Raw genomic sequence first — 14,604 nt, forward strand, 5'->3', positions numbered from 1 at the left:
ACCATAGACCCCACTCCCACTCCCAGAGCCGGCAATAGAACCCAGAAGTCCTGGTTCCCGGCCCCATAGACCCCACTCCCGCTCCCAGAGCCGGCAATAGAACCCAGGAGTCCTGGCTCCCGGCCCCATAGACCCCACTCCCGCTCCCAGAGCCGGCAATAGAACCCAGGCGTCCTGGCTCCCGGCCGCATAGACCCCCTCCCCTCCCCGAGGATAGAACCCAGGAGTCCTGGCTCCCGGCCCCATAGACCCCACTCCCCTCCCAGAGCCGGCAATAGAACCCAGGAGTCCTGGCTCCCGGCCCCATAGACCCCACTCCCGCTCCCAGAGCCGGCAATAGAACCCAGGCGTCCTGGCTCCCGGCCGCATAGACCCCCTCCCCTCCCCGAGGATAGAACCCAGGAGTCCTGGCTCCCAGCCCCATAGACCCCCTCCCCCTCCCAGAGCCGGGAGAGAACCCAGGAGTCCTGGCTCCCAGCCCCCTGCTCTAATCATCTGCCTGGAGCACTGGGGATTTGAGGGGCAATAGCTCTGGTGAGCGTTTAGTGGGGGGAAGTGATTGGCAGACCCTGCAGATGTCTCTCCCAGCCGAGTCCCAGGCATGTGATATCTTGAGACCCCCCCCACATCCCACACCCAGCGTTCCCTCCCCTGCACCCTGGGCTGAAACCCCAGCCCCTGAGTGAAGAGCCAGTCCCACGGGGCGTGATGCTCCTTGTGTCAGACTAGCAGGGCTTGGCCCACTGCCCCACTGCATGTGCCTGCAGCATGGAGACTGGGGGCAGCTGCTGGGCTCCCACTGCCCTGTCTTGTGGGGGGGAAGTGGGGCTTTCTACCCCCCAATGCACCCCACCACTCACTTTGCTTCCCCAGTGCTCCAGCTGAGCTCAGTGGCAGCTCAGATCCGGCCCAAGTCGACACCACAGGACCCACAGCAGGGGAAGCGTTCCTGGGCTCCGGCAGGGGCATTTAAACCCAGGGGCCTAAGCCTGGCCTGGCCCCCCCTCACCCCTGCAGCTGGCACCACCCCCACCTGCCGACGGGTGATGCTCTGGACGAAGCGGGAGCGTCCCATGGTTTGACCTGCCCTAGCGGAGGCCCCAGGAGGCTGGAGGCAGCTCCCAGCTCTTGGCCAAGACACTTTGGTCTCAGCCGCCCTTCAAAGTTGCACCATTTAACAGCCCTGGCACCGCCATCTCCATGGCAGGAAGGCCTCACTGCCCCCCCCCACCCCAGAAACCAAGCAGGGACCAGGTCACTGGTACCCATCTGTACTGCACAGCTCACGAACCCTGGGCAGCGCAGAGGCCGTCTCTCCCCACGTCTGGGCGTTCTCGGGACATATGGGTGGAGTTTTCATTTACCCACCACCTGGCACCCGCTCTACCCCCTGCTGCCCCTCGAGAGCACAGCCTCGTCCCCAGGGGCCGTCCAAGCTTCAAGCCGCTACTAAACATACAGCCTGTCCCACCGCAGTGCTCCGGCTCGTATGGGGCCCCAGCAATTGTGGGGCCGAGGCTGTGGGGCAAGCTGGAGGGTGCAGGGGGGTTGCAGGAAGGGGAATGGGGTGAATCCAGCAAGATGGGGGTGACTGGGCTGGAACAGTGCAAACGGAAGAACCTGCAGGTGCCCCTCCCCGGGGCTCAGGTTCACACAGTCAATATGCAGCAGAGCTGGGGGGGCGGAACCCAAGAGTCCTGCACCAAGGGCCCCTCTCTCTTCCAGAGCCACAGAGCCAGCGCCAGGTCCTGGGCTCCAGAGGCAGGTGGCACCCCATCCCCCCACTGGCCCAAGGCGGGGGCAAGGATTCAGTGCCTGCCCCCGCTTGTTTCAAATCAGTGTGTGGAACGGGCACAATCCACCTCCGCCAGCCAGGATTAGAGCTAATGGGATTTACCACTGCAGCCAATATCCCCTTAAATACAGGACCGGGGGGGAGTAGGGGGGTAAAGCTTCTTTCTGGCTGCGGATCTTCCTGCCCCAGAAGCACCATTGCTCCCCTAAGCTGTTTCTAATTAAAGTCAGACCCAGCCTGTCCATCACCCCTTCCCCAGCCCGCCCAGGGGACCTGGCTTCACTGGCACTGATGGGGGTGAGGACAACAGATCTGGGCCACATACGGGCTCAGCCCAAGTGCGATGGGGAGTCCCAACCCCCTCCCCCAGCTCTAACCCATTAGACCCCCACTCCCCTCTCAGAGCAGGGGAGAGAACCCAGGAGTCCTGGCTCCTCCCCGCCTGAGAGAGTAGTTGGGGGTATCAGTTCCTCTGGCAGCCCCGGGGAGGTGAAAGAAGCGACACAGGGCCAGCACTACATAAAACGTGTTTAATATTCAACGGGGGTACAGGAGTCCTCGTGTATCCAGCACTCCAAGAGCCGGGGGGGGGGGGGTGCTATACACACGGCCCATGTCCCAGGGCAGAACCACAGGCAACATGTCACACCAAGCAGAGACCGGGGGCATAAATACATGTGCTGGGGAGGAGCTGACAGTCAATCCGCCCGCCCCGGGGGGTTCTCATTACAATCACTGTGCTGCACACGGGGTGGGGCGGGGGCTTCAAGGCGCAGGAGTCACTGGTGAATCGCTGCCTCTGCTGGCTGGTTAGGTGGCTCCCCAAGCCGGGGGGAGTGAGTGAGGCCCAATTTCCCTCATCTTGGGGGAGGGGGATGAGGGGGGTCACATGCATGACTGATGGGGTGAGACAAATTAAAAAACAACACACTCCTTGCTAACCAGCCCACTGAGAAACAGCCGCTAATTACCCAGCCCAACCTGAGCTAAGGTGCTCTCACCACCAGCCCCTGGGGGCAGGATCCTCAGGGCTCCCACCCCTCTGCTATGGGCAAGTCCTGGGGGGGGCAGCGGGGGGTCCCTGATGCATCTCCCCGAAATCCTGCTTAGCCCAACAGGCACTTCTCGGGGTGTCCCCACTGCAGGAGGTCATGATAACTGGATTACCCCCCATTGCTGCCGAGGAGGCGGGTGCTGGGGAATGTGGGGGGGCTGCTGCAGAGGGAGGAATCCTGCCTCTTGAAGTGACATGATTTGGTGTGGTGGGGGGGGGATGAACCTGGGGCCCCGCAGCAGGCTCTGGGGCCACCTTGGGGACTCATTGAGCAGCTGTGAGTGCTGTCGGGGCGCCGTCCCAGTGGAGACACAGGGAAGCGCACGGGGACGCTGGGTCCGGCAGCGTCTGAAACCCGGGGGGTGTGTGGAGAGGCTGGGGGGGAGCAATTTCCACTATGGTCCCGATTCTGCCACTGAATCCACAGCCTGGCCCCTCTCTCGCCCTTCAGGAACGTTCCCCTCCCTGCCACAGAGACTGCACTGGCCAGTCCCCCACCAGCTCTGCCAGCCCCCCCCCCGTGTCTGTACAGGGTGGTGCAGGGGAGCTGGGAATGTGCAGGGGGAGTGGGGGGGAAGGGCCACGCTGCCAGCAGGAGGCACTGCCCTAGCAAGTGATACAACCCCCTCCCCCCCCGGTGAAAGATGGAATGGGATGAGACCCAGAAACAATTCCCCCAGCTGCCCGCCTCCCCTTGCGGTGTCCCCTGCCCCCCAGCACAGACCAGCAGCCCCCCCTGCCACAGAAGCTTAAAGCTGCCTTGAGAAATTCACCTCTGTGTTTAGAGTCACGTCACAGGGCACCAAGAACAACAGAAAAACAACACAAAAGAAAGGCCACTGCTCCACGCGGGGCTGTCGGTGCCCCCCCCGGGTGGCAGGGGGCTACCCCAGCACGGAAGCAGATGCCCCCCGCCCCCCATATATATTTATATATCGATATATTCATCACACGCGCACACACCCCAAGAACCGTGCAAATCCCGGGGGGGAGGGGGGACCAGACCCGAGACCCCAAATCAAACCCACAGCAACCGGTGCCGGAAAGAAAGCAAAACCCAGCGAGAGGGGAGGGGGGAAGAGCCAACGGGTCCTGCCAGCCTGAGGGGGTGGGCAGAAGGGCGGCTCCGCCTGGCCCCCCACAGCGCAGGGGCGCGGGGGGGGGGGCAGCTCGTGCTCACTTCTTGTTCTTCAGCTGGTTGGCCAGCCAGTCCAGGCCCTCGTAGAGCCCGTCGCCGCTGGTGGCGCACGTGGCCTGGATGTACCAGTTGCGGTGACGCAGGGAGTGCAGGCCCAGCTTGTCCGTGATCTCTGCCGCGTTCATGGCGTTGGGCAGGTCCTGGGGGGCACAGGGGCGGTTACAAGCTGACCCGATGACGGGCACCTCACCCACGGAGAATTCAGTCCCAGGGCGGCCGAGGCTGGGGGGGTCCTGGGGGGGACGTGACACCCACCTGCTTGTTGGCGAAGACGAGGAGCACAGCGTCCCGCAGCTCATCCTCGGCCAGCATCCGCATCAGCTCCTCGCGCGCCTCGTTCACCCGCTCTCGGTCATTGCTGTCCACCACAAAGATCAGCCCTGGGGGTGGAGGGAGGGCACTGACAGTGGGGGAGTTACTCTGACCCCCAGCTAGGCAGCCCCACCCCCTCCGGGGCAGTGTGACAGTGTGTGCCCCCAAACCCCTCCTTACCACCCCACCTTGGAGGGGGTGACCATGCGCCCCCAAACTCATCACCCCACCTTGGAGGGGGTGACCATGCGCCCCCAAACCCCTCCTTACCACCCCACCTTGGAGGGGGTGACCATGCGCCCCCAAACCCCTCCAATGGGGGGTTGAACAAAGTCATTTACCAATTCTTTTCCCCCACCCCACACCATGGCGGGGGAGGGGGGAGCAGGTAGGGTGACCAGATCTCCCCATAAAACCAGGACTGCTCTGATATTTAACCCCTTGTCCCGTGTCCAGATCAGTGTTCGATCGAGACGCCATTTGTTCTGATATTCGGGTAAGGAGGCGAGCAGGAGGGAGGCGCTGGAAAAAATTGCAAACAAGCTCCCCCCTCCTCGCCTCCTTCTCCCCCCAGTGCACCATGTCCCCACTCCTCCCCCCACAGCTGTTTGAGGGTGCTTAGCGCTTTCTGGGGGGGGGGCGGCCGGGATTAGAGCGGAGGATGGAATGGCGGGAGCGGAGAAGATATTACGGTAGGGCAATGGGAGTGAGGGCGGTCCTTGGGCAGGAAGAGCGGGGGGGGCGCGGTACCCATCTGCAAGAGGGAATGCGGCACTGTAGGGTGAGAGTGCGGTGGGACTGCTGAGGAGGGACTCAGCAAGGGCACAGTGGGGGGGGCGAGCGGGCAGGGGGTGGGACCTGGCACAGAGCAGGGACGGAGCCTGGGAGGAGCAGGGGTGGACTGTGGGCGGGGCTGACGGCACCCCAGCGTGTCCCAAAACGTTAGTGTTGTGATCTGGTCACCCTAGGAGCAGGAGAGAGAGAAACATCGTACCCCTCCTTCCCCCCCAGATACTCAGCCAGCCCTAGACGACCGCTGGGGGGAGGGAAAGCCCGCCATACCCTGGGTGTTCTGGAAGTAGTGCCGCCACAGGGGCCGGATCTTGTCCTGGCCGCCCACGTCCCACACAGTGAAGCTGATGTTCTTGTACTCGACAGTCTCCACGTTGAACCCTGCAAGGTGGGTGGGGGGTTAGCCACAGACATGGGGGCAGCCAGCCCTGCCCACAGTGGGGGCTCAACCCTCTTTGCCCATGCAGTGAGGGGCACTGCCCAGTGCCAGCCACTGTGGGGTCTCCAGGCACTAGACTGAGATCCAGCAAACTCATCTCACACAGGAGCCTCTCAATGGGCAAAGAAGAAACTGAGGCAGGGAGGGGGACAGGGCGGTGCAGATTCAGATGAGGAAATTGAGGCATAGAGGTCAGCAACTTGCCTCCAAGTTCACACTGCAGCAAAGCTGGACAAAAAACCCAGGATTCTGACTCCCAACTCCTCCCCTCTAACCACTAGACTCCACTCCCCTCCCCTCCCCTCCCAGAGCTGCAATAGAACCCAGGAGTCCTGGCTCCCAGCCTCCCTGCTCTAACCCACCAGCCCCCACTCCCCTCCCAGAGCTGGAGAGAGAACCCAGGAGTCCTGGCTCCCAGCCTCCCTGCTCTAACCCACCAGCCCCCACTCCCTTCCCAGAGCTGGGGAGAGAACCCAGGAGTCCTGGCTCCGAGCCTCCCTGCTCTAACCCACCAGTCCCACCCCATCCCGCCCCCCCGCTGCCGACAGGACTCAGGAGCCGTGATGAAATGTCCTATGGGGAGCCAAACCACCCTAGACGCCAGCCAGGGCCCAGGCCCGTTATGGGTCAGCTGGCCCTTTCCTCCTGCCGCCCAGCTAGCCCGTCACATGGGAGTCCCTGTCCCCGCGGCCGGGCCGGCTGATGGGAGCCCCAGGGGCCGCGGCCCGGCTCCTGGCCCTACCGATGGTGGGGATAGTGGTAACGATCTCGCCGAGCTTCAGCTTGTAGAGGATGGTGGTCTTCCCAGCCGCGTCCAGCCCCACCATCAGGATGCGCATCTCCTTCTTGCCGATCAGGCTTTTCAGCAGGTTCCCGAAGATGTTGCCCATGGTGGTGCGAGGGCTCCTGGGGCCGGCTTGCTCGCAGTTCCTGGGCAGCGGGAAGGGCAAGACCGGCATCAGGCGCCCGCGGAGACGGCAGCTCCCAGGGCACCTGGCTGCAGGGGGGCGCAAGCCCCAGGAGCCCAGCTCCACGGCAGGACGGGGTCGGGCGGGGCACTGGGTGGCTCGATGCCCGGCCGGCCCAGCACTGGTCCCCATCTGTTCTGCAGCCATGGCCAGCAGGACAGTCAGGGGCCCTGCTGGCCCTTTGGCTTCAGGCTACCCAGGCCCCTGGGCGGGGGGCAGAGGGGAGACCCGCGGGCAATCAGTGAGAAGGATCAGCCTGGAGCCCAGGGCAGTGCCACAGGCTGGCTTTGTGCGCCCCACAAGGGACCTTTCTCCCTTGTCACAATACTGAAAGGCAGAGCCGGGGGGCAGCTGTGCCAGGCCGTGCCCAGCACCCACCAGGGCCAGCTGACTCGGCAGCCCTTGCTCCCCCTACACGGAGTGTCGGCCCCCCAAGGCGCCGGCAGTGCTGCCAGCGAGGCCCAGGAGCAGCGCACGCAGGGCTGGGGGAGGAGGGGTCCATTGCCCAGGCTCCTAACATGCGAGCCAATCAAAACAGGCCTTGCCCCAGCACCTGCCAACCGCAGCCCCCAGGAGGTGGGTCCAGACCAGCCTTAACACAAATGGGGAAACTGAGGCACTGAGACAGGGATTTGCCCAAGGCCACAGAGTCAACAGAGGAATTCCCAGCCTCCAGCCACTCCCCTTCCAGAGCTGGGAACTGGCTCCCAACCCCCCACTTCCCCATGCCTGTACATAGCACCTGCGCAGAGGAAGGGGGCACCTCTCACCTTTCCAGACCATTTCCCTCTCCCTGGCGTTTAGGCCATTCCCTGCCCTCGGGGTATCAGCGCCCCCCTACGCCTCCCACTGATCCCAGCACCAGTGCCTGATCCTTCTCCTCTACAGCCTGCCAGGGCCCCCCTCAGACGCCCCCAGGCCCAGATGCCCCAGACCCATGAGCACCCCCCGCCCGACAGCACTGGGCCCTCCCAGCAGCCCCCCATTAAGGTAGGCCCCAGGACCCCCAGGGCTGTGACCTACCCACCTAAAATGATTAATAACGAAGCACGACAACGCTCCCTGCCTTGCACCCCCAACACTTCACAAGTGATAATGGGGGGAGCTCCCCTCCAGAAAAACCCACAGAGGGTTCACTCTCTGGTCAGCATGGGGACAAGACCCCAGGCCCTGCTGCCCCCCACCCCAGGAAAGAAGGGCCCCTTGGGGGGAAGGTAGCCCCCAAGCCTCAGGGGTGAACCTGCTCAGAGAACAGATCTGCACCCACTCTTTGGAAGGACTGCCCCCCCCGGGCTCTCAGCCCCTTCCACTTTTGGGGTCTGCAAATAGGACCCCAAAACCAGCCTCCCCCAGCAGCAGGGGGGCAAGGCCTGCTGCCCCCGTCGGGATGCTGGCAGGCCCCAGCTGGGCTCCCCAATCTCCCTGAGGCACAACACCCCCGCCCCCAGACACTCCACTCTGGATGGGGCCCAGGGGCGAGGGACACCTGGGTCCAGCCACCCCTGCTGAGTCTGAGACATCCCCACTACCAGGGCTCCCCATGCTCAGTGACAGGGCAGGCCAGCTGCCCCCCCAGCCCCTCCAGGTAACAGAGCCCACTGCAGCCCATGCATCCCCAGATGGCCTGCACCCAAACCCCCACCCCGCCGGGGGATCAGTCCTGCTCCCCCCATGCACCCTACGGAGCATGCCCCCCCGGAGAACGGGCCCCATTGCATGGGCCTCCCAGGGGGCTGGCCTGGTCTCCCCCCCATGTACCCCACTGAGTGTGCCCCCCCAGAGTACAGGCCCCATTGTATGGGCCCCCAGGGGACTGGCCTGGTCTCCCCCCCATGTACCCCACTGAGTGTGCCCCCTCAGACTACAGGCCCCATTGCATGGGCCCACAGGGGGTGGCCTGCTCCCCCCCATGCACCCCACTGAGCGTGGCCCCCTGGAGTACAGACTCATTGCATGGGCCCCCAGGGAGCTGGCCTGCTCCTCCCCATGTACCCACTGAATGTGCCCCCCTGGAGTACAGACCCACCCCGGGGCTTTCAGTGGGTGCATGGGGGGGAGCAGGCCAGCGCCCTGGGGGCCATGCAATGGGTCTGTACTCCAGGGGGGCACGTTCGTGGGGTACATAGGGAGAGCCAGCCCCTGGGGGCCATGCAATGGGGGCTTCATGTCAGGGGAGCACGCTCAGTGGGTACGTGGGGGGAGCAGGCCAGCCTCTGAGGGCCCATGCAATGTCTGTACTCCAGGGCACGTCATGGTGCATGGGGCGGAGCAGGCCAAGTCGCCGCTCTGGGCCCATGCAATGGTCTGATACCAGGCGGGGCACTTCGGGGTGAGGGGGGGGAGCAGCCAGCGCCTGGGGCCATGCAGATGGTCCTGCTACTCAGGGGGCACGCTCAGGGGGTGCATGGGTGGGGGCAGGCCCAGCCCGGGGGCCCATGCAATGGGTCTGTTCAGGGGGCCCGTTCAGTGGGGTGCCATGGGGGGGAGCAGCCCGCCCCTGGGGGCCATGCAATGGCTGTCTTCGGGGCACGCTCAGTGGGGCTGGGGGGGAGCAGGCCCAGCGCCTGGGCCCCATGCAAGTGGGTCCCCCCCCCCTTGAAAACTCCAGGGGTCCACGCTCAGTGGGGTGCAGCGGGGAGGAAGCCCAGCCCCCTGGGGGCCATGCAATGGGTATGTACTCCAGGGGGGCACGTTCAGTGGCGGTGCGATGGGGGCGGGCAGGCCGCGCCCTGGGGGTCCCATGCATGGGCTGTTAATCCAGGGGCCACGCTTCAGTGGGGTGCATGGGGTGGGAGCAGGCAGCCCCGGGGCCCATGCATGGTCTGTACTCAGGGCCACGCTCAGTGGGATGGGGGGCAGGCCAGCCCCTGGGGCCCATGCAATGGTCCTGTACTCCAGGGGGGCACATTCAGTGGGTACTGGGGAGAGCGGCAGCTCCTGAGGGCTCCGGGGCCCATGCAATCGGGTCTGTACTCAGGGGGCATGCTCAGTGGGGCAGGGGGGAGAGGCCAGCCCCTGCGGGCTCCATGCAATGGGTCTCGTACTCCAGGGGCACGCTCAGTGGGGTGCATGGGTGGGAGCAGGCCAGCCTTTTGGGGCCCATGCAATGTCTGTACTCCAGGGGGGCATGCTCAGTGGGGTACACTAGGGGGCGGACAGCCAGCCCCTGGGGCCCATGCCAAATGGGGCCTGTACTCCAGGGGGCACGCTCAGTGCGGTTAACAGGGGGGAGCAGGCCAGCTCCCTGGGGGGCTCATGCAATGGGGCCTGTATCCAGGGGGGCACGCTCAGTGGTAACAATGGGGGGAGCAGGCCAGCTCTCTGGGGCTCATGCAATGGGGTTGTATCCAGGGGGCACATTCAGTGGTAACATGGGGGGGAGGCAGGCCCACCCCTGGGGCCTATGCAATGGTCTGTATCCAGGGGCCACACCAGTGGGGTGCTGGGCGGGGAGCAGCCAGCCCCCTGGGGTCATGCAATGTCTGTACTCCAGGGGGGCAACATTCCAGTGGGTAATGGGGAGGAGCAGGCCAGCTCCCTGGGGGCCATGCATGGTCTGTACCAGGGGCCACGCCTCAGTGGGGTGCATGGGGGGGGGCAGGCACCTGTGGGCATGCACATGGGGCCTGTAGTCTGAGGGGCACACTCAGTGGGCGTACATGGGGGGAGACCAGGCATCCCCTGGGCCATACAATGGGGGCCTGTACTCTGGGGGGCACACTCAGTGGGGTACATGGGGGGGAGACCAGGCCAGCCCCCTGGGAGGCAGCATGGTCGTACTCAGGGGCACATTCAGTGGGTACGCTGGGTGCGGAGCAGGCCAGCCCCCGGGGCCATGCACTGCGGTCTGTATTCCAGGGGGGCACGCTAGTGGGGTGATGGGGGGGAGCAGGCCGGCCACCGGGGCCCATGCAATGGGCCGGTACCAGGGGGCACGCTTAGGGTACATGGCGGGGGAGCAGGCCAGCTCCTGGGCGCCCATGCAATGGGTTGTACCCAGGGGGCACATTCAAGTGGGAAACAGGGTGGGGAGCAGGCCAGCCCTGGGGCCCATGCAATGGTCTGTACTCGAGGGGGCACGCTCAGGGGGTGCATGGGGGAGCAGGCCAGCCCTGGGGACGGCAGGGCAGAGGCAAAAGTCTTGATTTTGGGTAACCGTTCCGAGGGTGCCAAGCCGGGTAAGTAACAGACATATATTATAGTTAATTTAAAACTATCAGCAATATTTTTGTTACTTTCCCAACTCTGTTAAGATTTGAAAAATATCTCCTTAATGGATCAATGGGTGCATGTAAGACTGATTCCAATAGAACTGTAAGGGTTCTCAGTAGACGCTGGATGAACATTTTTGTAGCAAGTATTTGCTGAAAAATTGCAGAGTTTGGTTGACGCAAACAAATTATTGAATTTGGGTCAATTTTTGGCAAATTGTTTGAATCACATAAAATTTTTTTAAAAATTGAAAGAATGTCAAAATGGTTAATTTAAGCATGTTTCAAAAAAACATTTGACTTTCATTTAGCGAAAGCATTTCAGAATTTCACCAATTTATTTTTAAAAGTTATAAACTTGAAAAAAAAAAAACGAAACACTCATTTTGCGAGGCAAAGAAACAATTTTGTTGACCCAAGAATTTTTTAAAACTTTGTTTTCCTAGAAAAATCAAAACCAAACTGATTTTTGTTCTTGTTGTATATATTCAATTTAAGTCACCAAAGAGGAAAAATCAGTTATTCAACACAGGTCCAATTTTCAGCACTTTGGGCCAAGATCAAGGCCCCAGCGCAGCTATGTCAGGAAAGCATGAGCATTGTGATGAATTCAAGGTAAACATCAGATTGGATTTATTAGTGATAGAATACATACCGTACCACATTGCCCATTGGTTTAACCAGCAGGATGGATCCCGCCCTGCAGGCCGTGGGCAGGGTGTTTGCCAGAGAAAGTCCACTCCCGCACTCACCCTCAGAGGTGGCTCCTGTGGCTCTGTCCTGCAGCTGGCTGGGCTCAGCTCCATATTTCTGGAAACAATGTGCCCGGCTCAAAAGGAAAGGGGGGCAGGAAAGGCTCTCAGGAGGCCAGGGCTGGGGAGGAAGGAGAAAGTGGGAACAGGAAACAAGGATCCTGGAGCAAGGGGCTGAGCCTAGCCAGCCTGTGCAGGACAGGAGCTGATTCACCAGGAAGCAGGCTTTGCAGGTCAAAGCAGCGACAAAAACCTGGGACTGTTGGGAGTGTCTATGAATATGACTCTATTAAACTTGGAATTCCGCCCAATCATGATCTACTTAATTTTTCTTCTTTCTTGGTGGTAATGTAGATAAAGAGTGTTGTGGTGAAATTATTTCTAAAGGTAATTTTGATTAAAAAGAAATTTATCTGCATAACTTAGGAATTTTGGAACCCCCTTATCTCAGTCATGTGCTCCAGCACAAAAACTGGTTAGGAGAGAAAACATTACTGCTTCAGAAAATGTACTGAGGATGCAGTAGGTGGTGCAACTTTCCTTTGCATATTGTTTGAACAAATGGCCAAGCATGAACTAGGGCACACAGCTGCTGAAGAATAGCACCTGTCAGTATGAGATGTAAAGAAAAGCTTCTATGCGCTTTCATAGAATATTTTATTAAACCATAGAGGTTAGAGCTGAAAAGGACCTGTAAGGTCATTCAGTCTATTCTATCATGGCATTGCAGGATTGGTCCTACAGTCCATTGTTTAGATTTTGTCAATTTTGTTTTATAAAGTCTAAAATAAGGGGCTTTTACTGCTTCCATCAAGTTTTTCTTGATATTCAGCCTAAATTTCCCCCTTCTTAACTTCCTCTCTTTACTCTGGGTTATCTTTTGTGAATGCACAACCAATAATCTCTGCTATCCCTGGGTTAAAAATTATAGTAACTTTATTCCAAGTGAGTCACCCAATCGGACAAAGTTCAGAGTGATACATAAAGTGGTGTAATTCATATGCACCCTTACATTCACTTGGACCCACTCACTTATGTGTAAAGAAGTTCTGGTAAATGCAGGGAGACTGTCACGATTGCACAATCTTACCTCTTATTTGTAATTTGGCCCACTGATTTCAGTGGACTGTCTCCCATGCGTGAGTTGGTTCTGGTGTCACAATTGGTCCTTGATGTTTCAGCTATCAAATTTTATAGACCGCTTTAATGCCTATCCAAATCCATTTTCATTCTTTAGACAAGCTTTATGAATAGGGGCTTAATCCCAGTTTCCTAACGCAAAATTCCCATAATGGGGTAATTACATTTTGCTTGGCAAATTCCGTTCTGCCGTTTCAGCTGAATGTTGTTAACACTGATGGTTTTTCCTGATAAATCTATGAAAAGACAGTCATCGGGGGGGAGGAGGGGAAGACCAAGTCACAAATTGATATTTAAAATGCCTGAGTTTATCTTCAAGGTAGAAACTGATTAGAAAAAATTTAAGTAATATAGTTTTAAAATCACATTTAAACTTGTGCCTATCGCCAGTGCCTTCAGGTTCAGCCCTGCATAAATGTGGATGTGGAAAAAAAACACGGCTGGCTTATCTTCAGCAGCTGCTTTCCTACTGCAGCCTCTGCTAAAGCGAAAAGAGCAGCAGCTCTGCACAATGCTTTTTTATCCTGACAATGGACAGAAATATCACAGAATCCATTACCCTCCCCTTTATACCACGACGAAAATACCACTAGCCCTGGAATTATGAAGTTCTAAGTGTTCCTGTCTCTCTCTTATCTACAAGCAGCACAGGTTGTTTAACTTGGCAACTCTCAATGAGCGCAATTTCATTTAGACCATCTCTCAGAAATGTTTCTTTTTTAAACATGAAAATTGGGAACCCACTGTTTTTTCAACAAACATACACAGTTAGATATGGGATTCATCTTTGTTTTCCTGCTCAAATTGTGTAGTGCTGGTATGTGATGATTCATTAGCTTATTCAGGCCTAAGTAACTTAAGGAGCTGTGTCTCATTTTCAAAGACACTTCAGGTGAATAGGAAGTAAATACTCTACACACTTTTCTTACGTCCAATTTGGAAAATTTTCCCTGTTGACCCAAACTAATCAGTTCTAATTCATTGAATATCAGTTAAGCGCCCTCTTGTTCCTTTAATAAATCATGTAGTTTAAATGTAAATCATGTTTTGATCAGAGAATAATTTCTGTGTCGCAAAACATTTAGGGCTGGTTCAGCTTTAATAAATAAATTCATATGCTGTTTTGTGTCGCGTTTAATTAAAATTCCAGTTACCATCCTAATGGTAGTTTGGACCCCCCTGGAGTACAGACCCATTGCATGGGCCCCCAGGGCGCTGGCCTGCTCCCCCCCCATGCACCCCACTGAACGTGCCCCCCTGGAGTACAGACCCATTGCATGGGCCCCCAGGGGCTGGCCTGCTCCCCCCCCATGCACCCACTGAGCGTGGCCCCCAGGGGACAGGCTGCTACTCCCCAGGCCCCTGCACCCCGCACCTACCTGCTCCGGCTCCGGATCGCGCTCTTCCTCCCGCCCCCTCCTCCTCCTCCCCAGCTGACTCTGCAGCGAGCCCCCTCCCCCCCAGCCGGAAGCAGCAGGCCCCGTGCACACACCCGGGGATCTCGCGAGACTTCTCGCCTAACTCTGGGGAGGGGGGGCAGCAAACCTCGCGAGATCAGCAACCCATCTCCATGGCAGCAGCTGCAGCAATGCAAGGGGGGGGAGCTGCTGCACTAGTGGGGGAGGGGAAGTGCAAGGGGGGCTGCATTGGGGCTGCATTGGGGAACTGGGAGTGTGAAGCATCGTGGGTCTTGTGCATGGCTGGGGGCGCTGGGGTGGGGCTGTTACCGGGGGTGATGCGTGTCTGTGGGCGGGGGGTCACACCAGGGCGGGAGTGGGACGCGCGGGGGCTGGAGTGTGAATAGCGAGGCTGAGATTCATGATGGTGAGGTGCCATCGGGAGTGTGCAGGGGGGTGACGTGCATGGTGGGGCCGTGGTGCATTAGCTGGACATGTGCATGGGGGGCTGTGGTGTATTAGCGGGGAGGTGACATGCATGGGGGG

General features: G+C 59.4%; 1 protein-coding gene across 1 annotated transcript; it reads right to left on the minus strand.

Annotated features, from left to right (window-relative positions):
- Positions 1-2,311: 2,311 nt before the first annotated feature.
- On the minus strand, positions 2,312-14,137 carry ARF3 (ARF GTPase 3). The gene is made up of 5 exons (XM_032785615.2): positions 14,041-14,137; positions 6,333-6,520; positions 5,422-5,532; positions 4,303-4,427; positions 2,312-4,187 (listed from the first exon to the last, which is right to left on the minus strand). The coding sequence occupies exons 2-5, from the start codon at positions 6,478-6,480 to the stop codon at positions 4,026-4,028; spliced, it is 546 nt and encodes a 181-aa protein (XP_032641506.1). The 5' UTR covers positions 6,481-6,520; positions 14,041-14,137; the 3' UTR covers positions 2,312-4,025.
- Positions 14,138-14,604: the final 467 nt, after the last annotated feature.

Source organism: Chelonoidis abingdonii, chromosome 26, assembly GCF_003597395.2.
Source record: "Chelonoidis abingdonii isolate Lonesome George chromosome 26, CheloAbing_2.0, whole genome shotgun sequence".
In the NCBI taxonomy this organism is placed as follows: Eukaryota; Metazoa; Chordata; order Testudines; family Testudinidae; genus Chelonoidis; species Chelonoidis abingdonii.